The sequence below is a fragment of the Triturus cristatus genome, chromosome 5_2 (assembly GCF_964204655.1).
Source record: "Triturus cristatus chromosome 5_2, aTriCri1.1, whole genome shotgun sequence".
Classification (NCBI taxonomy): domain Eukaryota; kingdom Metazoa; phylum Chordata; class Amphibia; order Caudata; family Salamandridae; genus Triturus; species Triturus cristatus.
In genome coordinates this window covers 22067608-22094895 of record NC_140588.1, presented here as the reverse complement: position 1 = coordinate 22094895, position 27288 = coordinate 22067608, and the positions used below count along the sequence as shown (strand labels likewise).

Here is a 27288-nt window from a genome sequence, read left to right as displayed (position 1 = left end):
AGGCACCGGCGGTGATGGTCCGTAACCGACATCAAGCGGCTACAGTCAGCACAGGCTTTAAAACCAGGCATCCTACTGGCACCGGAGTCGAGACAAGATCAAAAAGGATCGAAAAAGTTAGTCAAAAAAATGACTAAAGGGGTAGCTCTCCCGGATCTGCGCTTACTGGCGCGGAAAAAAGAAGAACTGACGTCAGCGCGCGAGGGCGGCGTTTAAGTACTCCGACGACGTCATTCCGGCGCACGACGCCGACGACGGACGCGGAGCCGCAGACGACTCCTAGCGACGCGCAAGGGGTATTGCTGACGAAAAATCTTCCGGATCCAGTCTGACGCCTGGGGATATTCTAAGGTGAGGAATCTAACTAACGCGTTTCTTTCAGATATGCCTGGTACTAAGTATACTAGCAACCTTGCCTTGCTGTAGTAATGGTGGCACGGACATCATTCTCTTGTCTGATATCAACACTGTTGGTAAGTAAAGCTTTGGCATTGAGCTTCTTCACACCATAGCTCTCGGTCATACATCATCATTGGGGTCCTTGATGATGTATGGCGTCCGTGGTTAAAGTTCAACAAAGTTCTGAACTTTTCCCACAAGGCTCAGCTTAACACTTAGTCAAGCTACATTCCTATATGGCTGGTCCCGAGAATGGCATAGAAGCCTAAAGACTAAACTTCACATACATTACTGTATGACTGTTCCTGACATATGCAACCTTCAATGATAGAGTCCAAATATCATACTTCACAAATTGAGTGCTGCTATTTTGCACATCCTACAACACAGAAAAGTCAATTATCAAAAAGAGCGAACATTGCAATAGTGAACAGATGAGAGTAGATTCATCCTGGAATAAAATATTGTAAATAGACCTGTACCTTTTGAGAAAAATAGCTGATCCAATGGCTATTGACAAAATATGTTAAGTAAAGTTGAAAATGTGGGGAATTAGCCTCAAACACCCAGCATTATTCAAGGATAATTCCTTTTTGAAGCACAAAGTATGAATTAGCCTACAAATAGATCATGCAGGACAAGAACACTTTCACATATAATTTACAGTGCAATGAGAAACATTTCTTGCCTTATTTTTCTTTAGTAGGAAAGTTAAACGGGGGACTTTTGTTTTTCTCAAATTAAATATATTCCATACTCATGTATTCGTTCAGTCTGTTTTCAAAAATGTAAATTTCATATTGAAAAAATGTGTTCCAGGATCCAGCATATGGGTGAAGCTAATGCACTGATCGTGAATATCAAATGTGCAAAGAATAAAATGCTTAGTATTTTTAGTAAGTGCCAGTTCAATTAAAACTGACAATATTTTTACTCACCTTCTTCTTTAGCATGTCGGATGAACGTACTGATAACAGAGCTTATATTCTTTACAGCAGAAACAAATCCTTCCTTTAAACCAATTTGACTTAAGCGACCTAAAAGAAAAAAAATAACATTTTCAAAACGTTTTCAATAATACATATAGTTGGTTTAACATTTCATTGTTTCTAAACAGTGCTCAGCACCAGACTTTCAGTAGCGTGTCTTAAGCCATCTTGATATTAGTCCATTAGTCTGTGTTGATCTGAAAATTATGAAAAGCAATCATCTGAGACCTCTGACTAAATGACTGCAAACCAATCACAGCAGCAGGCTGTATTAAGATTAGTGCTCTCAATTTTATGGTATTTTCTTTTTGCATTCCCATCTGCGTTTATCCATATCTATTTTATTGCTAATTTTATCTGTATTTATCTATATTTATTTTGTGTTTAGAGTAAAAACGAAGGTGCAGTGGCTATAGTTCCAAATGTATTTAAATGATAAAAATTTACTCACATTTGAATATCTAACATGATTCAGTTGTATACAGTACAATACATTTTCATTGTAGAACAGCTTAAACATGTGTACAACTGCAGATAAGAAATTGTTTTTCTTTTCTTTTTTTAACTCCCTTACTTGACAATCTGCCCAGCTGACCTGGCACTTGTGATTGACAAAAGTGAGAATCGTTCAGTCTATTTAAAAATAAGCGCTGACATAAAAATAGTGTTTTCTGATTGCATTCACCTGTAAAAAAAAGAAAAAAAAAAAAAAGAAAAAGTGGCAGCTCCCATTCAGCCAAAGAGCCAGGTCTTGAGGCTCTTCCTGAAGGTGAGCAGAGTAGTGGAGCGTCTGATGTTGATTAAGAGCTTGTTCCAGGTTCTTGACACAATGTAGGAGAAGGCTCTTCCACCCGTTCTGAATCTGCGGATGCATGGGATTTCTGAAAGGGTGAGGTTGGCAGAGCGGAGGTTCTTTTGTGTACGTGGAAGGAGACTCTTTCGTTGAGGTAGTTGGGTCCGTTGTTGTTGAGGGATTTGTAGGCCTGAGTGAGTAGCTTGAAGGTTACTCTCTTCTCGACGGGGAGCCAGTGGAGGTCTCGCAGGTGTTGGGTGATGTGCTCATGTTGTGGGATGCCAAGGATGAGTCTGGCCACGGTGTTCTATATGGTCTGGAGTTCTTGTAGCAGGGATTTGATGATTCCAGCGTAGAGGGCGTTTCTGTAGTCCAGTCTGCTTGTTACGAGTGCGTGGGTGATGGTCTTTCTGGCTTCGGGGGGGGGGGGGATCTACTTGAAGGTCTTGCGAGGGTGTTGAAGCAGGTGGAGGCGACGGCGTTGATCTGTCTGGTCATGGTAAGGGAGGAGTCGGGTATGATGCCAAGGTTCCCGGCATAGTCCGTGGGGGTTCCCGAGGGCGGAGGGCCACCAGGAGTTGTCCCAAGCTGAGAGGGTGGGTCCTAGGAGCTGAGTTTCAGACAGCTGCTGCTCATTCAAGCTGCAACGTCCTTTATTTCCTCTTTGGAAGCTGAGTCTGGAGGTTTCGTGGTTCTTTGTAAAGGAGAGGATGAGCTGGGTGTCGTCGGCATAGGATACAATGCTGAGTCCATGCTGTCTGACCATGGTGGCAAGGTGGGCCATGTAGATGTTGAAGAGCTTGGGCCCGAGCGATGAACCTTGGGGTACTCCGCAGTTGATCTCTGTGGGTTCAGAGAGGAAGGGTGGAAGTCTGATTCTTTGGGTTCTGCCGGTGAGAAAGGAGCGGAGCCATTCAAGGACGGTTCCCTGCAATCCGGGGTTGTGGAGTCTGGCTGCGAGAGTATAGTGGGAGACGGTGTCGAAGGCTGCGGAGAGGTCGAGTAGGATTAGGCTGCCTTGTGGCCTTGGTCGAGGAACGTGCGGATGTCGTCTGTGGCGGCGAGGAGGGCGGTCTTGGTGCTGTGGTTGCTGAGGAATCCGAATTGGGAGGGGACGAGGTTGGAGTTTTCTTCGATGAAGTTTGTCAGCTGGGCGTTGACGATCTTCTCGGTGACGTTGGCTGCAAAGGGAAGGAAAAAGATGGGTCGGTAGTTCTTCAGGTCCATCGGGTCTGCATAGGGTTTCTTGAGGAGGGGCTTGACTTCTGCGCATTTCCAGTCATCGGGAAAGTGCTGGATTCTAAGGAGGCGTTGATGGTGCTTCGTAGCTCGGGTGCTATGGCGGCGGTAGCTCTGTGAAAGATGTGCGGAGGGCAGGGGTTCATGGGGGCTTCTGAGTGCGTGTTCTTCATGGTATCTTCGGTGGTGACCGAGGCCCAGGAGGTGATGGTGGGCCGACTGTCGTCGCTGGAGGGAAGGGTGGTTGCTGGGGTCAGCTCGCTGAAGTTGTCGTATAGGGCCTTGAATTTCAGGTGAAAGTAGGAGCCGAGCTTGTTGCAGAGGTCCCGGGAGTGGCCACGTCTGTGGCCTCGCTGGGGGGTGTGGTGAATTGCTAGATGATGTTGAAGAGTTCCTTCGAGTTACTGGAGTTGTTGAGGATTTTGTTCCGGATGAAGGTCTTCTTTGTGGATCTTAAGCGTTGGTAGTATTCTGTCGTGGCGTTCTTGTAGGTGGTCAGGTCTTCCGTGGTTTTGCTGTTTCTCCATCGTTTTTTGAGACGTCTGTTGGTGGTGCGGAGGGGTGCAAGCTTGTGATCCAGCAGTGTAGTTCCTTGGCTGCAGAGTTGGCGTCGGTCAGTCGAGCCGGGGGTGGGAGGGGGTGGATCGTGGATGAGGGTGGAGTTGTGGTGCTCCTCTGTGAACTTGCTCCAGTTCCTTCGTGGAGGGCGAGGAGTGGGTTTGAGAGCAGTGGCGATGTTGAAAGAGAAGTGTATGCAGTGGTGGTTCGTCCAGAGGGGCTGCGCTGTGTGGCTGAAGCGGATGTTGTTCCCACCTGCGAAGATGGGGTTGAGGGTGTGTCCTGCCTTGTGGGTAGGGGTGGTGATGAGCTGTTTCAGTCCGATGTTGCAGAGGTTGTCCAGGAGGGCGGTGGAGTTGGGGTTGTCGAGGTGGAGGTTCATGTCTCCGATGCGGATGTAGTCCATGGAGGGGATTGCGTGGGGTGCGATGAGGTCAGCAATGGTAGTGGTGAACGAAGCGCGAGGTCCGGGGGGTCTGTAGGCGAGAGTGCCGTGAAGTGTGGTTCCAGGGCTGGTCTGGATCTGGAAGTGAAGGTGTTCGGTGGTGGCGGAGGAGTCCCTCATGGTGGAGGTGGACAGTCGGAGGGAGCTCCTGGGCGGTTGGGGCAGTCCTTCCTCTGGGAGCCATCGGGAATGGTGATGGTGATGTCGGGGGCGGAGGAGGTGTATGTCCAGGTTGTCCAAGTAAGGCGACGTCTGGCGAGTGGGTGTCAAGGAAGTCCCAAATCTCTACGGCATGTCTGTGCAGGAAGTGCATGTTGAGGAGGATGCAATTCAGGGCTTCGATGGTGTTGGCGTCTGGCGAGGGGGCGGAGGCCGTGGTGGTGCAGAGGGTGGTGAAAGTTTGGCGGCAGTGGCAGCAGGAGAACTGGCCGTGGCTGGTGTTCGGCGTTGACAGCTGGCAGTTATTGTTCCTTCGGGGGTCGAGTGCGAGAAGGGCAGCAGTGGGTGGCCGGAGAACCAGGGTCCCTAGCGCTGGTCGAATCGACCGCTGCCCCCATTAAATAGGGGAAGGAAGAGGAAAGTGTAACTGGGAAGCAGGAAACCGGCAGGGGGGAGGGGCTGTGGGGGCAGCAGCACGGCAAAAACGGTCACGAACAGGAACAGGGAAACAGAGCCAGAAAGTAAATAAGAGGGCAAAGTAAGTTTTAAAAAAAACAGGGAATAGAGCACAAGGACACAAAAGACAGACTTGGAGTGGCGTGAGAGGTGAAGGGGCAGCGGCGGTGGCACAGCCAGCGGAGTTGCAAGGGCGGCAAGCTAGGTCTCTGACCAGGAGGTCAGAGGTCTTGCTCAGTGTAGTTGTTAAGCACCTGACCCCTCCTACCGGCAGTAAGCTGTCCTCCCCTTGGCCCCGCATGATCGCAACAGTTGAGGCTGACCGCTCAGTATGAATGTGTTGTCACAATAGGAATGATTATAGGTGGCAAGGTGACCGTCTTGCAGCCCGTGTGGAGAGAGAAGAAGCAGAAGCAAGGCCACAATGGAGTGCAGAAGGTACCTGGCGAGGTTTGGCATTGCGGCCCAACAGAAAGTGGCACCTAAGGAAGCCGGATGGTAAGCCACTTCCTGGGAGACCCATAGTCTCTGGTATAGGTTCCATCCTGGAACCTTTATCCAAATTCTGTGACCACTTCCTACGGCCGTTGGTCCGAAGAACCCCTACTTTCCTCCAAGACACCAAAGATGTATTAAGGCTTATAGAAACCACCAACGACGAGGGCCCACTACCTGATGTACTTCTCACACTGGACGTGGAAGCCCTTTACACCAACATCCCTCAACTCAACACCCTTGAGGTAGTGGAAACCATCCTATTGAACACCAACTGGGACTCCCCCCACTCCCATCAGTTTCATCATGGAATGTGCCCAGATTGCGCTCACTGAAAACTTTTTTCAGTTTGAAAATCAGTGGTTCCATCAAACACAGGGCACATCGATGGGCAGTACTTTCGCGCCGAGCCTGGCATGTCTCTACATGTCAGACATTGAATCTAAACATGTACTCACAGACACCAACCCCTTTTCGAATAACGTTCTCCTTTGGAAACGTTACATCGATGACATCTTGATCTTTTGGAAGGGTAACAAAGATGTGATTCCAAATTTCTTGACATAGGATTAATCGACTTAATCCTTACCTCAATTTCACTGCAAATTGCTCTGAATTTGAACTACCCTTTCTTGATTTAACAATTATCAAGAAACCCGACAGATTGGAAACCATTACATATAAAAAACCAATGTCCCCTACTGTACCAAAGTTTCCATCCCAAGGCTCTCAGGGAGAACGTCCCATATGGCCAATTCTTACGTATACGAAGGAATTGTAACAACATCACAGACTACAAAAAACAAGCATTAGAACTCAGTGCCCATCTGACTAAAAGACAATACCCCACACGGATTATCACCAATGCCCAAAAACGTGCACGTAACACTAACAGATCAAGCCTTCTTGAAACACATATCAAACCCATCACTGATGAGATTACTTGTGTCACTACCTACACCACAAAGTCCAACATGGTGAAACAGGCGATTAACAAACATTGGAAAATACTTGACCCAGGCGATCTTTCCCTTCAAAAACCTAGATTCGCCTTCAAACGCACTTCCAATATCAAGGACCTGCTGATTAACACCAGACCTAAGAAATCACCCACGACAGGTTACACAACATTATGGAATTTACCCCTGTGACCGGTCACCATCCTTGTGGTCAATGTGTTGTCTGTCCTTTTACACAAGCTACCAAAACAATCCAACTCACTCATAATTGGATTTGGACCCAAAGGACACATACCAACTGTAATACACGCAACTGCATTTATCTTATCGCGTGTCCATGTCCCCGCCAATACATTGGTATGACGACACAAGCGGTAAAGACTAGGATCACCGAACACAGAAGCAATCTGCGCTGTAAAAAAGTCAACACAAAGATGTGTTCACACCATGTAGAACATAAATACACTCCCAATGATTTACAAAGGACAGTCCTTGAAGCCTTCCCATCCATCACAAAAGAAGCCCTGTTTAGGAAAGAACAGTGTTGGGTCTTCCAACTGGGTGGACACACAAGGGGACTAAACGACGATATCCCCTGGGCAGAACTGCATCGCTAGTACCAGAATTACCATCGGGCACTTCCACCCATTACCTGTTTCAATAGGAATACCATGTGGGATGCAGTTTTCCACCCTCTCTGCAATCACTGTAACATTTTTGTGATACTTACATTTCCCTCTCTGCAAGCACTGTAGGATTTTTGCGACATTTGCCTTTCTTTCACATTAACCTCTTCTGTGCCCATGACGAGATAGTCTCATCATGGAGCACGGTCGCGCTGTGCCCATGACGAGACTATCTCGTCATGAACCCCACCCACTAATGAAACGCCCGGCACAGGAGGGGGAAAGGGCGTGGCACTGAAGGGGTTAAGTAAGTGTACCAACTTGGGTCCAGTAGTCTCCTTATATATATTTTTATTAATTTTTACATTTTCACTACCCACCCCCCTTCGCTCCAGCCTTTTTGATGTGACTATAGACTTCCTGCGTCGGAATAGAACCATAGATGCAGGACTATTCCATGCTACTCACACACCAATTGTAGTTAGGTAATTGTTGCCATCATCATCACTCTGCACCTCCAATAAAGTTTTGTTTACTAGTTTTGAACTAACATACTATCCCTTTCCAACATGGCCGACACGCTTCTCACGTTATGACACACCTCTATTTAAACTGCCGGTCGTAAGCCTTCTACACGGGGTCCTGAGCATTGGGTAGGACGATCGCTAGTTGCCCGCCCACACCGAGTGAGTATCATCTAACAATCCTCCGACCACCGGTAAGCTACGCTTGTGTGTGTTTGCTGCTCAGGTTCTTAACGTTAGTCTGTTTAATTGTCTCCCAGGAGCGATGGGAGCAACGACGTGCTCCGGTTTACCCCCGTCAACCTGGATTAGTTAGCTAGGGGTGAGTGAGCTTGTTGTACATTAATTTCTATCTCTGTTTGCTTCGCTCACCACCACCCTGCGCCCATTATTGTAAACTCAGCACAGACTCGTTTTTACTCGTTCCGCTTGGTCACAGTTGACCTTGTGTGTTACTATTGTTAATTGTCTAGCCACTGAGGGATGTGCACTCGCATTCTGCTCCCCCTCCTCCCACCATGGTCACCTTCCACCCGGTACCTCCGTACTAACCGAGCCACCCGGATACGTTCATCAGTGCCGGTTTCTCGCGTACCACGGTCCGCATTTCAAACCCACACTCCTGGTTAGACTCACCTAGTGCCGATTCCCTTAGTACCAGGGTCCACGTAAACCATGCGATTTTAACTACACTTCCACCCGGAGTTAGCACACCGGTTCCAGCAAATGTGCACTATTCCCCGGAATTGAGCTGGCTTTGATATGGCTCCACTTTGTCATTTACACTACGGGTCTCTCTCCGTGATCATTCAGTCACCGTATACCTACCCTTCACGCGTTCACATGACAAACGAGGGAATACGTATAGCATTCACCTGTCCACTTAGCGAGCCTTGAGCACTGGCATTAGCGCCACTGTCAGTCTACCTGCATGCAGAGTTCTCTCAAGCACGATAAACATGTATCACACCGATTCATCGGATCGTGAACTAATGATTCTTGATGTTAATTGGTGTTTATCATTGTGTTGAAATCATAAATATTGTATACTAAAAAACCTTTACCTGGTTGTCTGTCCCCTTGTCATTTTTTCTTTCCCCTCCCCACAGGTCTTTAAGTATACCCCAGCATTAGCTAATCAGTATACTCCCTACCGTTTCTGGCTTACAAACCTCTTTTTGCCAGACGATTGTGCACACACTACCTTCAGTTTATGGGCCTGACGAAGTGCCAATTGACCCGTTTGGGCAGCAAGGGCACGAAACATGTTGACCTTTCACACCATTACAGCCCTTTAGGAACATTTCTCCAACACAAGGGTATCTTCACCATTTTAACCAGGCAAGAGCTACCTAATTAATAAAATTCACTGGAATAGGACTCCTCTGAACCTTTTTAACCCACTTAACCTGTGCACTACCCAGCCCTCACACCAACACGCACCCTACGGCTTCTTCAAAAGATCCCCGATAAAGAGCCCCGGCAACAGGAGCCCGTCGGACATTGCAGTGCCAGCCTGACGAGGGGCAAATGCCCAAATGATGAAGCATGACATCCCTTTGGATGTGTGAGGGCATTACGAAGAAAGACCTGCCTGTCCCAGGTTCTGTCCCTCAGGAACTGCTCACCTCTTTGTGATAAGCCACTTCTCAGCTCATGGTAGTAGTAACAGTATTAAACCGGTCACCGCTCAAGTAATCAACTCCCTAACTCTTGGATCCCAGCCTTATGCAGTGTGATTGTGCAAGGCCCTGGGCGGTGGATGTATGCCTGATAAAGTGCTGAAGATTGTCACAATGACAGTTTGATGATCCTCCCTAATTAACTCCAGTCATGCCTGGAGGGTCAGTTCCCTGGTTGCTACATACGCGCTATAAGTCACGGGGATAGGGAATAATGAAAGACTCCCAATGGAGAACCTGGGAGTTCCCTGGCTGATCTCAGGCAGCACCCAGAGATTGCACCTACTGGGAGGATGTTCCCAGATTATTACCAATATCTAAAACGACTGGTGGTGCAGAGGGCGATAAGAGATTGTTGGAGGACCAATAAAGCCTAACTCAAGCCACTGCAGCTTCGACACTCCAGCCAACCACCCTGGCGACCAATCGGAGGCTACTGGCCCAGTTGCTGACAAAAGGGTACATGCATACCAGTCAGGAGAGCTCCATGACAGACTATTGAATATGGTGACCACCCAGATGCAAGCGTTAAAATCAGATATGGCATCTGCTCTATAGCATATGACAAAATAAATCAAGCGATGGGAGACAGAGTATCTACGAATGAGGATAGCATTCTGGCAATGAGTCAGGGACTAGAGAAATCCTAGGACAATTAAGTCCAGAAGGAAGAGGATATCAAAGTGCTCTGGGATAATTGCATGGAACTCGAAGACAGATCGCAGATGGGCAATATTAGAATCTGCAACGACCTTAAAAATGAGCTGAGAACAAACATTCTAGACTACTTTCAGAAACTGTTGAGTCACCTATTGAAAGAAGAGCAGACATTCAATATCTCTATAGTTCATAAACAAAATATGGGCGCTGTGTGAGAGGGAAACATAATTACCAAATAGGACCTGCTACAACTCAAAGACAGAATAATGAGGGAGGGGAGAAAGGCTACTGACATAACATTAAAGGATCAAAGTGTAGACCTTTTTCAGGACATCTTCCTAATATACTCTGAATAAGAACAATAGTTACTTACCTGTAATCTGTGGCTCTGCAGTATTGGTGTCCTTCATAGATTCACATGCCTGAATCATTCCCCGTCGGAGTGGGAGTCCCACGGTACATAAAAAAAGCAATAATTATGCACATAATAGCCAAAAAACCTTGGTAACATAAAACCAGGAAGTAAAGTAGCCCTTAGCTACAAGAAAAAACTTTCACACTTAGGACTATCATAGTCATTATGTTTAGTCAAAACTGAAGCCAATCAGGCGACAGCACCCACCAGAATGTTCTCCCCAGAGGCTCAGGCTCTCAGATTTTCTCGCACAGGAGTGAACCAAAGCATGAAATCCTAAACCAGCCTCTGAGGGGGGGTGGGCGGGTTGCATGTGAATCTATGAAAGACACCAATACTGGAGAACCACAGATTACAGGTAAGTAACTATTGTTCTTCTCCAGTATTAGGCTCGTAAGACGCCCTTTGTACCATAGTATTTATGTATGTATATATGTATGTATGTATGTATGTATGTATATGTGTATATATATATATTCACTTAAAAAACCATAGGTTTCACACAGGTTATAGTTAGGTGGATATTTCACTCGTAAAAAACCAATGAAATTCCCCCGTTATAGTTAGTTCAGATAACTATAACTCGCATGCCCGCAATCCACTGCTCATGATGTCACATATTACATCACTCATGACATGGTCAGTGGCATCACTCATGACATCACTGATGACATCATTCTTGTGATAGAGTGGCGGTCGCGCGAGTTATAGTTATCTGAACTAACTATAACGGGGGAATTTCATTGGTTTTTTACGAGTGAAATATCCACCTAACTATAACCTGTGTGAAACCTATGGTTTTTAAGTGAATTTGCAAGGTTTTTTAAATGCTAATTCCTAACTATAACGTGTGTGAAACCTATGGTTTTTTAAGTGAATTTGTACGTTTTTTTTTAAATGCTAAGTTATGTATTTATACATTTTTTTTTTCAAGGTTTTTCACCGTGCGCACCGTACGCGCAACCCACGATTTTTTTTAAAAAAAAAAAAATGTTTTTTTTCCCTCTTGGGGGTCCTTCTGTGACCCCCTGACAAAGGCTAGGGGGTCAGTAACTCTCTTCCCTGCCCCCTTTTCACGTTTTCCACCTTTTTTCCCACTTTCCTTTTCAGTGCGAGAGACAAAATGGCGGCAGACACTTCCTGATTTCGACCGATTCGTATGTTTACCGACATCTAACAACCAATCAGACTTTCGCTCGCGCACGGTGCGCGCGTATAGATATTTATATGCTTTTAAATGCTATTTTCTCAGGAAATACTGAACAGATTGACACCAGACCTGCAAAAGGCACTTCCCTGACCTGAGGACTACCTCTCTTCCAAATTTCAAGTAATTCTGTTCAGCCGTTCGGGCTGTACCTTCGACTAAAGCTCCTATGGAAAAATGCATGGGGAAAACGCGTTTTGGGACCCCCCTTTTTTCTCGGCCCCCGGTTGACGAATCACCCCGAGACTTTCAGGGTAGGAGCTGAGCGGAGCGCCCTATTTGTTTTGAAAATTTTGCGAGGATTCGTCAACCGGCGCCAAAGTTATTCAAAATAGAATTTTGAGATTTCCTATGGAAACACGATCCTAACTATAACTATCTACTGGCGACCGCCAGTAGATTATGATTATATATATATATGTATATATGTGTGTATATATATATATGTGTGTATATATATATATATATATATATATATATATATATATATATATATATATATATATATATATATGTGTAAAATCGTCTAAGTTGCTGCCTCTGTAGAAAAGACTAAGAACGGACCCAAGGATCAGTGCCAATCAAAATTAGTTTATTAGAATTAAATCGAGCCTGTCCGACATGACGCGTTTCAGCCCCCACTCGGGCCTTGATCACATGACCTATATATCATGCAATGAAGTACCAATATTGTCATAATCCTACATAAATACATTTGTGTTCAACATATGCAGAACAATTTCAAGACATAGAAACAGTATACAATAAGAGTCTAACAAAAAAAGAGCATAGTGGAGGAGGGAGAACAGAGTCTCACCTTATTTAAAAAGATTGCAGAGAACAGCTTGTCCCACTGACGCATCTGCATCGCTTGAGGCCTCCAAACAGTAGTGTTTGGTAAAAGTGTGTCTGTTGGACCAAGTTGCCGCTCTGCAGATTTGATGAAGAGGCACACCGGCAAAGAGAGCGGTAGATGAAGAAATTGCTCTTGTAGAATGCGCTCTTGGGGTTGCCTGCAAAGGTCTTCCCGCCTGTTGATGGCATAGACAAATTGAAGCAGAAATCCAACGAGCTATGGTCGGTTTGGAAACAGAATATCCTTGACGTAATCTACCACAGGCCACAAACAGTTGGTCCGATTTACGGATTGTTGCAGTCCATTGTAAATAGAACACGAGACATCTTCTGATGTCAAGGGAATGCAAGGCCCTTTCCGCAGTTGTCAGCGGATTTGGGAAGAAGGTCTTTAAAATTATTGGTTCATTAAAGTGGAAGTCCGCAGGTACTTTTGGCATGAAGCTGGGATTGGTGCGTAGCACTACTGATTTTGAGGTGAATTGAAGAAAAGGTGGCTTAATAGTGAAAGCTTGAATGTCACTGACTCTCCTTGCTGATGTCAGAGCCAATAGCAAAGAAACTTTCCATGAAAGGAACTTTAAGTCCAATTTATGAATAAGTTGTGTAAGCACTACATTAGGATGCCAGGATGGAGGTGGATGCCGAATAGGGGGAAACATCCGAAACAATCCCTTGAAGAATTGCTGAATGACTATTTGAGTAAAGAGAATTAGATCCATCCTGCCGAAACCTTGAAATCGCCGCCGAGAACACTTTCAAAGTAGAATGGGATAGGCCCGATCTTGCCAAGTGAAGAAAGAACGGTAAAATTTGTTCTGGTTTTGCATGAATCGGATGTAAATTGACAGATTGACACCACATGCAAAATCTGTTCTATTTTAGCTTGTATGTTTTAATAGTAGCAGACGCTCGAGCATTAGCTAAAACTTCCTGACAGTCCGTAGGAATATTTAGGTGTGCGAATTCAAGGTGTTGATGAGCCATGCTGCTAATCTCAAAGATGCTGGGTCCGGGTGACTGATCCGTCCGTTCTGGATGGACAGAAGGTTCAGTATTGGTTGAAACTGTATGGGATCGCACTCCGAGAGGAAAAGTTTGGTGAACGAGTATTGGCGAGGCCATCTGGGAGCAATGAGTATCACGCGGCAAGGTTGTTTCTTGATCTTGCGGAGAACTAACGGAATCGGAGGAAAGGCGTAGGCATATATCTGCGACCAATTCATCGAAAACGCATTCCCGCATGAGTCGTTGTGGGGAACCCAACTTGCAAAGGATGGGCATTTGCAGTTCTGGCTGGTCGCAAACCGGTCTAGATCGGGGTGGCCCCACTCCCGAATGACTCGGTTTAAAGTTGGTTGATGTAGCTCCCACTCGTGATTGGATATTGTGATTGGATATTGTTGACCTGCTGAGGGAATCCGCTAGAACATTGGAGACTCCTGGAACATGAATAGCAGAAAGGCTGATCTTGTGACGAATCGCCCAGTCCCAGATCTCTTGAGCTTGTTGAGATAGTAGGGCTGACTTCGTCCCTCCCTGCTTGTTTAAGTAATGCATACTTGTAGTGTTGTCTGTTCGAATTAGTACTGAGGCTCCCTGAATGACGGTTCGAAATGACTTCAGGGCCAAGAAAATGGCTCGCAACTCCAGAAGGTTGATATGCCACTTCTTTTGTTGGATGCTCCACTTGCCGTTGACCGTCATCCCTTGAAGGTGCGCCCCCCCATCCCTCGAGGGAAGCATCTGTGGTTATAGTGAAATTCGGCAGTTCGACCAGGAACGCACATCCTTTTCTTATGTTCTTTATTTGAGTCCACCAAAGTAAGGCTTCTCGCATCCGAGGAGTGATGCGAACGATATCGTCAAAAGACCCCGAAATCTGCAACCATTGTAGGTTGAGTTCTTCTTGCAATGGTCTCATTCTGAAATGGCAGTTGGGTATCAAAGGGATGCAGGAAGAAATCATCTCTAGGAAAGACTTGTACAGTCGGACTGAAACGCACCTTTCTGATAGCGATAAGCGAGCTAGTTTTTCAGATCTTGAGTGGTCTTTCTTTTGACACGAAGGCCTGAGTTAGCTGGGTGTCCAATGTGGCACCCAAAAAGGTCTTTCTCTGTGATGGAATCAGATGAGATTTTTCGAAGTTTATGGAGAGACCCAGAGATTGTAACAGTGACAGACATCTCTGAACATGTGCGTTTGTGGTTTGAAAAGAATTCGCCTTGATAAGGCAGTCGTCCAAGTATGGGAAAATTTGAATTACTTCCAGACGAAGGTGTGCGGCCACCGGTGCTAGGACCTTTGTAAAAACACAGGGTGCTGATCGTAGTCCAAATGGAAGGACTCTGAATTGAAAGTCCCTGCCAGCCACTCTGAACCGTAAACATTTTCTGTGTCTGGGTAGGATTGGCACATGTAAATTAGTGTCTTCGAGGACGAGGGTGGCCATGTGATCCCCCGCCGAAAGCAGTTGAAGGATTTCTTGAAGTGTTAACATTCGGAAAGATAACTTTTTCAGGTATTTGTTGAGGGCGCGAAGGTCGAGAATGGGGCGCCATTCTCCTGCCTTTTTAGTATCAGGAAAAATCTTGAATAAAATCCTGTTCCTCTTTGTAAAGGATGGACCTTTTCGATTGCTCCTTTCCGAATCATCAGATTTATTTGGGAAAAAAGCTCCTTGAGATGAGCAGGAGGTGGTCCTTTGGGAGGAGAGTTTGGGGGAATCTTTATGAACTCTAGAACATGGCCTCTGGCCACTATATCCAGAACCCACTTGTCTGTTGTAATTGCAGACCAGTTCGAGTAGAATTGGGATATTCTTCCTCCAACTTTTGACTGGGGGAACGGCAGAAATGGTGGCAGGTGGCGGATCTCATTGTTTTTTATTTGAATCCCGTCCACGGTAGGAGGGCTTCCTTCTTGATTACGAGTAGGAGTTACCTCGCTGTCCATATGATTGCTGCCTGTAGGGCTGATATCTTTGATTACCTTGAGAGGTTTGGTATGACCTTTGTTGATTGTAACCTCCCCTATTGGAGAAGGATCCACGTCCTTTAGCACCTCGAAAGGACGACTTGCGAAATTGAAGGCTACCAAGAGATCTCGCCGTCTGTGTGTCTTTTTTAATAGCCTGAAGGGCCTCATCGACATGCTGGCAAATAGTAACACCCCATCAAACGGCATGTCAATAATTTTGGCTTGGACCTCTGGGCGCAAAGATGTAGATTTCAGCCAACCTTGTCTCCTTAGCACTGCTGCACCCGCTAACTGTCTGAATCCTGTGGATGCAACATCCACGGCTGCGTCAATTATTTCTGCAGAGGTACACTCTCCTTCTTGTAAGATCTTCAAGACCTCGGACTTGGAAGGTTCTGGCAGCATGTTAATGTTGGGGGAAATGTTCAACTACATCTGCCTGTCATATCTCCCTAATATGGCTAGGGAATTTGCAGCACGGACAGTCGTTGCTGCCATAGTGGAAACTTTCTTTCCAATCGAATCCAGCCGTCTGCCATCCCTGTATGGCGGAGCGGTTATAGGCGAAAAGGGGTTCCTGGCCGGCTCTGCGCCGCTTGGGCGATGACAGAGTCAGCTTTTGGCTGACCTATGAGGCATTTAGGTGAGTTGCTTGGTGCCTTATATTTTTTGTCTAATCGAGGCAAGACTGCAGGAAGAGAATTAGGTGCTGTCAACCCTTCCTTCCAGTTGAAGTCTATGATGGGAATGGTCCGTATTTGTCTTCGTGGCTGATCTTTAAAATCATAGAGAAAGCAATCATCGTTCTTTGTATCCATATGCTAGTTTATAAAGAGATTTCTCCTGGCTGTCACACTCTAGGTGCCAGCGCCTCTCTTGTTTCCTGCACCTTTGTTTCTCCAGCCACAGAGCCTCAGAGAACCACGGGCCAAGGGGGAACTCCTGTTTTTGGAAGCTGTTTTATATGGGACTAAATTAGCAAAGGCGTTTTGAAGCCAATCCGTATAGTTTGTAGTGGCCAGCTCTGGATCTAGAATAGCTGCTGGCTGAGTATTAGATAAATACTGTTTAATAGCCTAGTCTATACCATTCCAAGACTTAAACTGTTTAGGGGGATCTGACCTAGTGTATGGGGAAGTAGGGTGCAGAATAGTACTGCATGGTGATCAGACCAAGTCAGAGGAAGGATCTCCTTTACCGAAATCTGCTCATTATTTGTGAAAAGGCCATCAAGTATGTGTCCGGCCAAATGAGTAGGGACGCTGACTTTTTGATAAAGTCCTGTAGAATCTAACTCGGTGGTAAGGGATATAGAGTCCCTGTCATCAATGGCTTCCAGATGAAAATTAAAATACCCTAAAATGGTAACACTTGATTCACCTGCGGTGGGTTCAAGTAGGTTTCCTACCATTGACTTAAAGTCTCCCATAGGGCCCGGCGGACGGTAAAGGTGGATCCCCTAAAAGACTGATGATTGGAAAGCATTATGTTAAAACATAGTGCCTCACATACCGTTGAGGGGACCATATCTATTTTAACCATGTGTTTCGGTACATGAGAGCCAAACCTACGCCTCTTTTGTTAAGTCTATCACATCTGTGTGCAGAGAAGCCGGCAGGGGTGGCAATAAAAAAAAAGTCTGGACCAGCTGAAGGGTCGGCCCACGTTTCCGTGATAAATTAAAGATCAAGATGATAATTATCCAGAAACTCCGCTATTTCATATTTATGCTTTGGAAGAGAGCATGCATTGATAAGGGCCGCATGAACCTTATTGTTTTCCTTATTCTTTCGACCATTAATAGTCACAGTTTGTACCAAGTTCGACTGTGCCCAATCTTGGGCCTCCAGTACAAACTCACAAGTGGAGCAAGGTACTTTAGCCCTCTCAGGCAGGTTCGCTGGGTTGAGGCGCACACAAACATGCTGAAATGACTTAGCATGCTTATTAATTGCGCACAGTTCCTTGCTGGTATAGCAAACTAAACATTGCCCCATACCTGGTAAGGGAGGAGCAGGGGTTCTGGCGCTAGGCACGATCCGGCCACGGAGGGGCTTGCCTTTGGCGCACAGGCGGTGTGTCTGCTGAGCATCAACGCCATGCTGCACTTTTAGCCCGGAAGGAGGCGCAAGAACCCAACAACTAGACCCAATAAAAACAACCAGAGCAGTGCAAATTTAAGCATTTAAGAGCAGAGTGTTAAAAGCAATAATAGTGGGTGAAAATTAAAAACATTTATAAAAACTTAATAGTGAAAGATAAATGAGGCCACAATGAGTATAAAAGGAACTAACACAAAGCGCTGTCCTCATTCACGCTGCGTGCCAGCGCCATGCTGCACTTTTAACCCAGGAGGCGGAAGAACCCAACAACTAGACCACCAACCTCCATGTGTGCAAGAAAAGGTGGCCGAGAGAAAAGAAAACAGCCGTCTTCCCTCCCTCCACACAAACAGCAAAATAGAGCTGCGGTGGACCGGGGAGAAGGAAAAGTCTGCCAAAGTGCAAGGGCGCTGCTACGGTGAGTAATGCTGAAAGCTCCAAGTGCCCAATAAAGACAACCAGAACGGTGCAAATTTAAACGTTTTCAGAGCACAGCGTTAAAAGCAATAATAGCAAGTGAAATTTAAAAACATTTATAAAAAGTTAATAGTGAAAGATAAACAAAGCCACAATGATTATAAAAGGAATTAACACGAAGCGCTACCTTCATTCATATCCTCTTTACATTAGCAGTGCAGACTTGGCCAATGCACTTTAAATAATTCATTCCGGTGTGGTTGTGCGACTTCACTGTGTAATACACTACCAACCCCTTAGGATTCGTCTGTCAAACCTTTTAGCTCAACCCAGGGTAGCTGTAGCACTAAATAGCAAAGCTTACACAGAGGAACAAGTGTAAAGTATTAAAACAGCACCAAAACAATTTAGGAAGAAATCTGACAACACTGAAGAAATCCGACACCAATTTATAAAACTACTGTATTTTTATACGTTTTTAGACACTTGAATGAAAAAGATCCACCAGAGGGTTCAGAAGGTATATATTTTACAAGCACAAATAAATCAAAGCATTTTCACTCAAATGCGAGCAAACCTTGGCAAAGTCAACAAACTGAACACAACATTATTTTCAAAGATAACTTAGGTAAGTGTCATTGCGGACAATTAGAAGTACTTGGGGTGACCAACTCTGATAGGGAGCTATTCAAGAAGACCAGCAATGTCTTTAGAAACTGTTGCCTCTGCAGAAGAAGCAGTCCTCCAGAAGTTCCAGGCACATTATTCATCTTACAATGGATTCCTATGGAGTGGTCCTGTTGCAAGGGATGAAGGATGCTGAAGATTCTCTAAGGATGCAACGCTGTTGAGGGGGCCTTCTTGCAGGGATTACGCAATCCATGAAGATTGTGAGGGGGTTCTGACTGCATGGTCAACACCCACAAAGTCCTCTGTGGTCTGGCCGAAGTCCAGTTTCCACTGGACTATCAGTCGCCCCTGAACTATCAGTCGCCCCTGGACTACCAGTTGTTGTGCTCATAGACCAATCCTTCCTTGGTCGATAACTCGCCTTCTGAGGATCCCAGCAGCTCTTCGACAGTACTCCTGGGCTCTGCAAACTCAGGTGCAACTCTCTTCATCTGTTCTTGGTCCTTGGTGCTGCACAGCGGCGTTAGTAGCAACTTGAAGACTTTGGACTACCAACTTGCCCCAGCAGGCTTTTTCACCTCATGTGTCCCTGTGCTGCGATCAAGAGGCCAATCAGCAGGATCTTGGAGTTCCCTTGATTTGACTGGCCTCTGGAGATAGTTTCCACTTGAGAAAGACACGGCAGGCACAGTCCCTCTCTTCTCTAGCCACCAAGTGCAGCAGGTGCAGTCTTCAACGGTGCAGCCTCTCTTTGCTGGTTCTTTGATGCAGCAGGCCAGTCAATTATCCAAGCCAGTTGAGATATGAGTTCTGGGTGCCAGGCTTCCCTTTATATCTTCAGAAAAAGCCATCAGGGTAGGATGCGATTGGTTGCCAATGGGCTACCAGGTTCCCTCTCTCCTGATGACCACTTCCTGGGAAGTGTGGCATCTGGCTATTCCAGAATGCACCATTCTGCCCACTCCCAACATGGCAACACAACTCTATTGACACTCAGAGATCCTTAGCCCACCCCCAGAGGTGTGGCAACCAAGGGGTTACACGCCCTTGTAAAAACTGGTTTGACAACTGGCTTCTCTCTGCCTGTCTCCAGTGCCAGCCTGTCTGCCTAAACAATACAGCTCCTCTATCCTGAGTATTATCCTTTTGCCCTTCAAAGGCGGCTTCTCGTTAAAAGCTAGCCTTTTGAGCTAACCCTCACGTGGCTTCCTGCAGGAGGGAGTTAACATCTCTGCCCCATATAGGCCCCTATTGTGTCCTTTCCCAGGAGTCATTAGCCTGTCTCCACAGGTGGGAAGAAGCTATCTGCAAGACAAGCTCCGTGTACATCAGTAAAAGGGCACTGGAACCCTTGGGTAATAAAGTGGCAACTTCTTAAGTTCTACCTACAAAACACAATATCCAGGGGTCTATTCCTACAAAAGTAATATTTAAGTGTCTATGAACCACACGGGCCTCTAGAAACTGCAACACTGAACCTTTTTCCAAACACAAAATCTCTTTAAAGAGGACGGATTCCAATCACTCATCAATGGTGACATACCTCATCATCTGGGTCTCCTCCTAGTGACACTTTAGTGTCACCAAGGGCTACAATCCCTTCAGCGGGAAAGGGGAGCTCACGGGTGGTTTTGCTATTCACCTTAAAGCAATATAACATGCTGTATCAGATCCTACAGATGTGAGCTGAAGATTTGTATAGGAGTGATGAGTGCAGTGCATATAAGTGAGATATAGCGAGTTAAAATTGAACGGTGAGAGAGAAAATATTTTAATTGGTGTCTTCCACTGTTCAAATTAAAAACAGTGCAATGACCGTTTTGACCAAATAACTGTCTATAAGTAGAAACCAGGGGTTAACATGTTTCAGCCACTTGGCTTCAAATTATCTTAGGCCTTCTTCAGGACCACAAAACTATTGCTACTGCATAAGTGAAAAAAATGATAAATGTTGTAAAAAGAAGAAAAGGTTGGAACCAATACAACCTAGTCACCTATATTCAGGGATATACAGATCCACTGCAAATTATGAAATGCTGGTGGCATCTGTAAAATAATAAGATGACGGTCCATTTGTTAAAGATGCAACAACTTCAAAGAGGCTCTGTGAGCTCAAAATACAAATCGATCCATAGTGACCTGCTAACTATCATCTAAGATATCTAGTACTTCACAATCATTTAGTCATAATGTATGCTTACCTGTATTGCACGAGGAAGGATCCCACCTCACCTGGCAACGGCTCAGGAAAGAAGGCAACGCTCTGTGAGAGAACATAGGAAAGAACAAACAGCGTTCATCGTCGTTTTGTTCTCTCATTACCCTCATTTTCGACTGCTAAAAAAGCGCACAATGCATACACATGACAACAGGATAATGACTCTACAAATGTTCCCTCAAATGTTGAGTCCAATACTCCAAATGCTAATATGAGTCTCAAATAGAAACCTTCTCTATATACACCTCCAGTACAAAAGGATATACTCTTCAGTGACAATCTACAATATGAGACTCCTAGTTTTAGAGAGACCTATATGCCAGGATAGGAACGACTGTAAGAAACTCCTCTCTTTTAAATTTTTTGCCAAATCAATGATTAAAACCCACCCGCAGTGAAACGTGAAATGTGGTGTAAACTTCATCACAAAGCCCTGTCTGATTATGAGCACGCTTATGAAGCGATATTTAAATCGCTATACCACAACACCCGCCTTGCTCTAAGCACTACTGACCAATGCAACCTTACATTTTGCATATTAAGCGGGCAAACACTCTAGAAAACACCAAGCCACCTCGCCCTTACTTATCACAACGGGGTCGGGTAGCAGACTAGGCAAATGGGGTCTCGTTCTATCTCGAGACGTCCGAACTATCAGAGAGATTAATTTCGAGGAGGAAAGCGGACAAATGTAATGCGTAGTGTATGCTGATTACCTATCTGTCGGTACCTCGGGAGGTTACAAAAGCCGTATGGGGAGGTGACGGTCAAAAAAGCGACGCCATTTTTTAAAGAGAAAAGTGAGAGACGTCAAAAGCAGTTCATTGGGCAATTAGTGGTCATGTGACTTGCCCGAAAAAGTAGCGCATGGTTCCTGGGAAATGTAGTTGGAACAGTGCGCCTACGTCCGGACATTCCCTTAATAAGACCAGACACGGACTACTCAAAATCAGAGAAAATTAACCATATGAAAATAGACCCTTTTGGTGTCCATAATTCTTCCCATTTGTGACCTCCATTTTTTATCAGGTCCGAAGCCAGAACTAAAATATACATATATTATCTCTCGTCATGGAGATGACATTGATTTCGTGTCGATGCTTCATACAGAACCTCTCCTGCTCTCTCGCGACTATCTGTCCTTCTTAATATCTGCATCGAAACAATATTACCCATAAAGATATCGAGGAAGGTAATCACCTCGATATCATGCCCCACCGAGGAGAAGAGACAGCAGATCTAAATCTAGATCCATAGATGCAACAGATGCTGGTCTACTCATGGCAGTAAGAATTGGCAGTTCTCAGGAAAAAAATAACAGTCCAAGGAGAAAAACACACAGGATGTTACAAGTGTTAGAAAACATACCGCTATGTGTAGATGTCTCCATGGAAAAACCAAGGGGTTACAAGCGAGTGCTCTATGAATAAGCGACTGAGCCCCTCCTAATAGTCATTGTGATTATGTCTAACGTACATTCAGAATTACGAGGCGTGCAGTCAGGCACCTGATGTTATGAGTGTGTTTTAAAGCGTATGTACTAGGAAACCCAGGAGTTCCTCAATGAATGATAAAAACATGGACGACTGAGTCTTTTATTGTAATCAATGTGTTTGCATTCAAAGTTTCCCATACATCAAAAGTGACACAATGCCATGCTCCTTAATTATAGACCAATATAGCCATGTGCTCATAATCACAGTGCAACCCACGGTATCTCATCATTAAGTCCTGATTTATCACTTTGTAATTTAAACACCCATTTCTGTTCTCTAATGAATTAAAACCTAGAGATATCAGTGACACGTGTGGGGATAAATGGTTGTTCCAGGACTGTCCAAGTGAACTCTTCAGCACCGTGATTGGCTTCTAAGAAATGTCTTGTGAGTCTTGTGGTAATTTGTCACGAAGTGACTTCGGATGATGACTGTCATAGCATAATAGGGAGTTCCTAGCCATCGGCTTCCTGTATAACTCTGTCTTCAGGCCTGATGATGTAGTAACGATTGACAGATCCAAAAACGCTAACTTAAGTTTATCATAGTCCACTGTGAACTAGGAACTCATTCCTTGTATTCAACCATGTCCTAAATAAAATGATAGAGTCTGGGTTACCTCGCCAGACGTCGAAAACATTGTCTATGTAGCGCTTCCATAGACGTATCGAATCCCGAAAAGTATTAGCCTCTGTCAAGACATGTCCTTGCTCAAAGCCATTAACGTACAGGTTAGCCAGACTTGGAGCAAAAACACTACCCATGCTGGTCCCTGAGATCTGAAGATAGATGGCGTCTTCAAATCTAAAATAATTTGACCCGCCACCATTACAGCCTTTCTGGCCCCCCTGGGGGGCAGATGGGGCATCGACCCCCAATCTGCCCCCCCGGGGGGGGGGCAGAAAGCCCACTAGACCCCAGGGAAGTTTTTTAGCTATAAAAATAGGGGTGGGGGCTGCCCAAAACGGGCAGGCCCATGCCCCCACCCCACCCCCCAATTACTACAGTCTTTCTGCCCCCCCCGGGGGGCAGATGGGGCATTGGCCCCTAATCTGCCCCTTCGGGGGACAGAAAGCCCACTAACAACCAGGGATTCGTTTCTACTTTTTTTTTAGGGTGGGGGCTGCCCGCAAGGGGTATGCCAATGCCCCCACCCACCCGCCAGCTGTAGCCCCCAATCTGGCCCCCCCTGGGGGGCGCAGAAAGGCCACTAGAAACCATGGATTTTTTTGTTTTATTAGTGTTGGTGGTAGGGCTCCCCAAAATGGGCATGACAATCCCCCCACCCCACCCCCAGAGAAACTCCAGTCTTTCAGCCCCCCTGGGAGGGTAGTTGGCGGCAGCAGCCCCTGATCTGCCCCGTGGGGGGGCAGAAAGCCCACTAGGCGACAGCGAGTACGCAGGCTTTTTTTATGCGTGGCGGTGGGGGCTGCTCAAAATGGTCATACCAATGCCCCCACCCCCACAAAAAATAGCCACAGTCTTTCTGCCCCTTTAGGGGCATATTGGGATGAAACCCCCTTCCCCGATTCCCCCCCAGGGCGGCAGAAAGCCCACTGGGCGCCGCCTTTTTTTTTTAGCAATGTGCATACCTGTGGATTTTGGGCCCCAGCGCAGTTGGCACGTAGGCAAACCTAGCAAACCTGTACATTTTTTAAAACTAGACACCGAGGGGAATCCAGGATGGGGTGACTTGACTGGCTCTCACCAGGGTCTGTTACCCAGAATCCATTGCAAACCTAAAAATGTGTCCAAAATAACAAATTTTCCTCACATTTCTGTGGTGGAAAGTTCTGGAATCTGCGTGGGTCCCCAAAATTCCACCCACCCCGCGTTCCCCAAAGTCTTCCGAGAAAAATGGTACCTCACTTGCGTGGGTAGGCCTAGTGTCGGCGTCAGGCAAGGGCCCAAAAGCAATTAAGGAGACATCAAAATTACCTATCACAAAACAACCTGGTTTTGCAAAGGGGGTCCCATGAGTTTTTGGCCCCGGGCTTGGCGGCCATCTAGGGAAACCTACCAAACCCACACATTTCTGAAAACTAGATTCCCGGGGGATTTCAGGGAGGTATGGCTTGCGTGGATCCCCCAACGTTTCCTTACCCAGAATGCCCTGCAAACCTCAAATTTAGCTGAAAAAATCACCTTTTTCACACATTTTTGTGTGGGAAAGTTGAGGCATCACCGGGCTGACACAAATTTCCTACCACCCAGTGTACCCCCGGGTCTTCCGAAAAAAACGGTGCCTCACTCGTGTGGGAGGCCCAAGTACCCGCGACAGGCAAGGCCCCAAAACGTATTGAGGCGACATGAAAATTGCCTACCTCAAAACGACCTGGTTTTGCAAGGGGGGTCACCTGGGTTTTTGGCCCGGTGCTTAGCGGCCACCTAGGGGAACCTACCAAACCCACACATTTCTGAAAACTAGACACCCGGGGGATTCCAGGGAGGTATGGCTTGTGTGGATCCCCCAACGTTTCCTTACCCAGAATGCCCTGCAAACCTCAAATTTAGCTGAAAAAATCACCTTTTTCACACATTTTTGAGTGGGAAAGTTGAGGCATCACCGGGCTGACACAAATTTCCTACCACCCAGCGTTCCCCCGGGTCTCCCGATAAAAACGGTGCCTCACTCGTGTGGGAGGCCCAAGTACCCGCGACAGGCAAGGGCCCAAAACGTATTGAGGCGACATGAAAATTGCCTACCTCAAAACTACCTGGTTTTGCAAGGGGGGTCACCTGGGTTTTGGCCCGGTGCTCAGCGGCCACCTAGGGGAACCTACCAAACCCACACATTTCTGAAAACTAGACACCCGGGGGATTCCAGGGAGGTATGGCTTGCGTGGATCCCCCAACGTTTCCTTACCCAGAATGCCCTGCAAACCTCAAATTTAGCTGAAAAAATCACCTTTTTCACACATTTTTGTGTGGGAAAGTTGAGGCATCACTGGGCTGACACAAATTTCCTACCACCCAGCGTTCCCCCGGGTCTCCCGATAAAAACGGTGCCTCACTCGTGTGGGAGGCCCAAGTACCCGCGACAGGCAAGGGCCCAAAACGTATTGAGGCGACATGAAAATTGCCTACCTCAAAACTACCTGGTTTTGCAAGGGGGGTCACCTGGGTTTTGGCCCGGTGCTCAGCGGCCACCTAGGGGAACCTACCAAACCCACACATTTCTGAAAACTAGACACCCGGGGGATTCCAGGGAGGTATGGCTTGCGTGGATCCCCCCACGTTTCCTTACCGAGAATGCCCTGCAAACCTCAAATTTAGCTGAAAAAAAATCACCTTTTTCACACATTTTTGTGTGGGAAAGTTGAGGCATCACCGGGGTGACACAAATTTACTACCACCCAGCGTTCCCCCGGGTCTCCCGATAAAAACGGTGCCTCACTCGTGTGGGAGGCCCAAGTACCCGTGACAGGCAAGGGTCCAAACCGTAGTGCAATATATCATCTACTTCTGTCCTCCCTTGTGTCTGGTCGGACCACTCCATGATCTCCTTCTCTATCCATCTGGGTCCCGCCGAGAAGGCTCCTCTGCCTAAAACCATCTTGGCTCGTAGTTGGAACCAGATCGATATTAATGCTCTCTCTTCTTCTCTGGCCCTATCCGCTCCTGACCTGACTGCTCTGCCACTGGATGATCAGGCTGATGCCATTAATATGTGGCTTTCCTCTTCCTGCGATCAGGCCGCCCCGCTTAAGAAGGTCAAATCGGTCCGTCCCTATGACGCCTACAAATGGTTTACCAGCGACTTAAAAGCCCAAAAACTTGATCTTAGGCGCTCGGAACGTCAGTGGAGACGGAACTACTGCCCCACTCACCGGCTTAAATATAAAACCCTTCTTAATGAGTATAAAAGAGCCATTTTAGAGGCCAAGACTAAATTACTGAGAGAGTTGCTTCCTCCGCCAACAAATCTCGTGAAATTTTTTCACTTGTCCATAACCTTGCCTTTTCCGATCGTACGTGCACTTCCCTTCTTCCATCCCAATCCCTATGCTCCTCACTTAATGACTATTTCATTGATAAGATCTCTAACATTAAGGCCAACATCCCCGCTGTATCTCAACCCGTACTCTCTGCTTCTCTTCCTCCACCCTCTTCTTCTCTCAACCACTTCCAACCCATTTCCCCTCAGCTTTTTCTGGACCTGCTTGTTAAGGTTAAGTCTGGCTCTCCCGCGGATTGCGCTCCCGCACGCATCCTCAGAGTACTCTACACCAGCTGCCCTGACCCACCTCTCGCTCTTCTCAATGCTTCTCTTACTTTGGGTTCTGTCCCTTCTTCATTCAAATCTGCTATTGTTCTCCCTATTCTTAAAAAACCTAGTCTGGATCCTTCTCTTTCATCTAACTTTAGGCCTATCTCTTTGCTTCCCTATCTTGGGAAGATCCTTGAAAGCCATGTCACATCCTGCTTGTCCACCTATCTCGAGGAGAACCATCTTTTGGCCACCCATCAGGCGGGTTTCCGCCCAGGCCACTCCACTGAGGGAGTGGTGCTTGCGGTCATGGATGAACTTAAGGGGAAAGCTGACCTGAATCTCCCCCAAGCTCTGGTCCTCCTCGACTTGTCCGCTGCGTTTGACACGGTCGATCATACCATTCTTCTCGACCGTGTCAGCACAGCGGGCATTCAGGGCATCGCCCTTTCTTGGATCGCGTCCTTCCTTCAAGGCAGGACGCAAGCAGTTCACCTTTCCGGTTTCTCTGCTCCCCCTCGCTCGGTTTCCTGTGGGGTTCCGCAGGGCTCTTCTCTCTCTCCTCTTCTTTTCAATCTTTATATTCGTCCTCTTGTCTTCTCTCTTCTCGAGCTGGGGGTCTCTGTGTATAACTACGCCGATGACCTCCAGCTCGTCTTTGATCTTTCATCTCCTCTTGTTTCCCTCCCCAAGCTCTGTTCCACTCTAGTTTTTATCTCTCAGTGGATGAGCTCCAATCATCTGAAGCTTAATCCAGACAAAACGGAGCTTGTC

General features: G+C 46.5%; 1 protein-coding gene across 1 annotated transcript in view; it reads right to left on the bottom strand.

Annotated features, from left to right (window-relative positions):
* The window catches only part of ICE1 (interactor of little elongation complex ELL subunit 1), a 591393-nt gene that overhangs the window by 17586 nt on the left and 546519 nt on the right, over positions 1 to 27288 (bottom strand). Inside the window, exon 18 of the mRNA XM_085606774.1 lies at positions 1338 to 1436. Coding sequence (XP_085462900.1) covers positions 1338 to 1436 — 99 coding nt within the window. The remainder of the gene's footprint in view (positions 1 to 1337; positions 1437 to 27288) is intronic.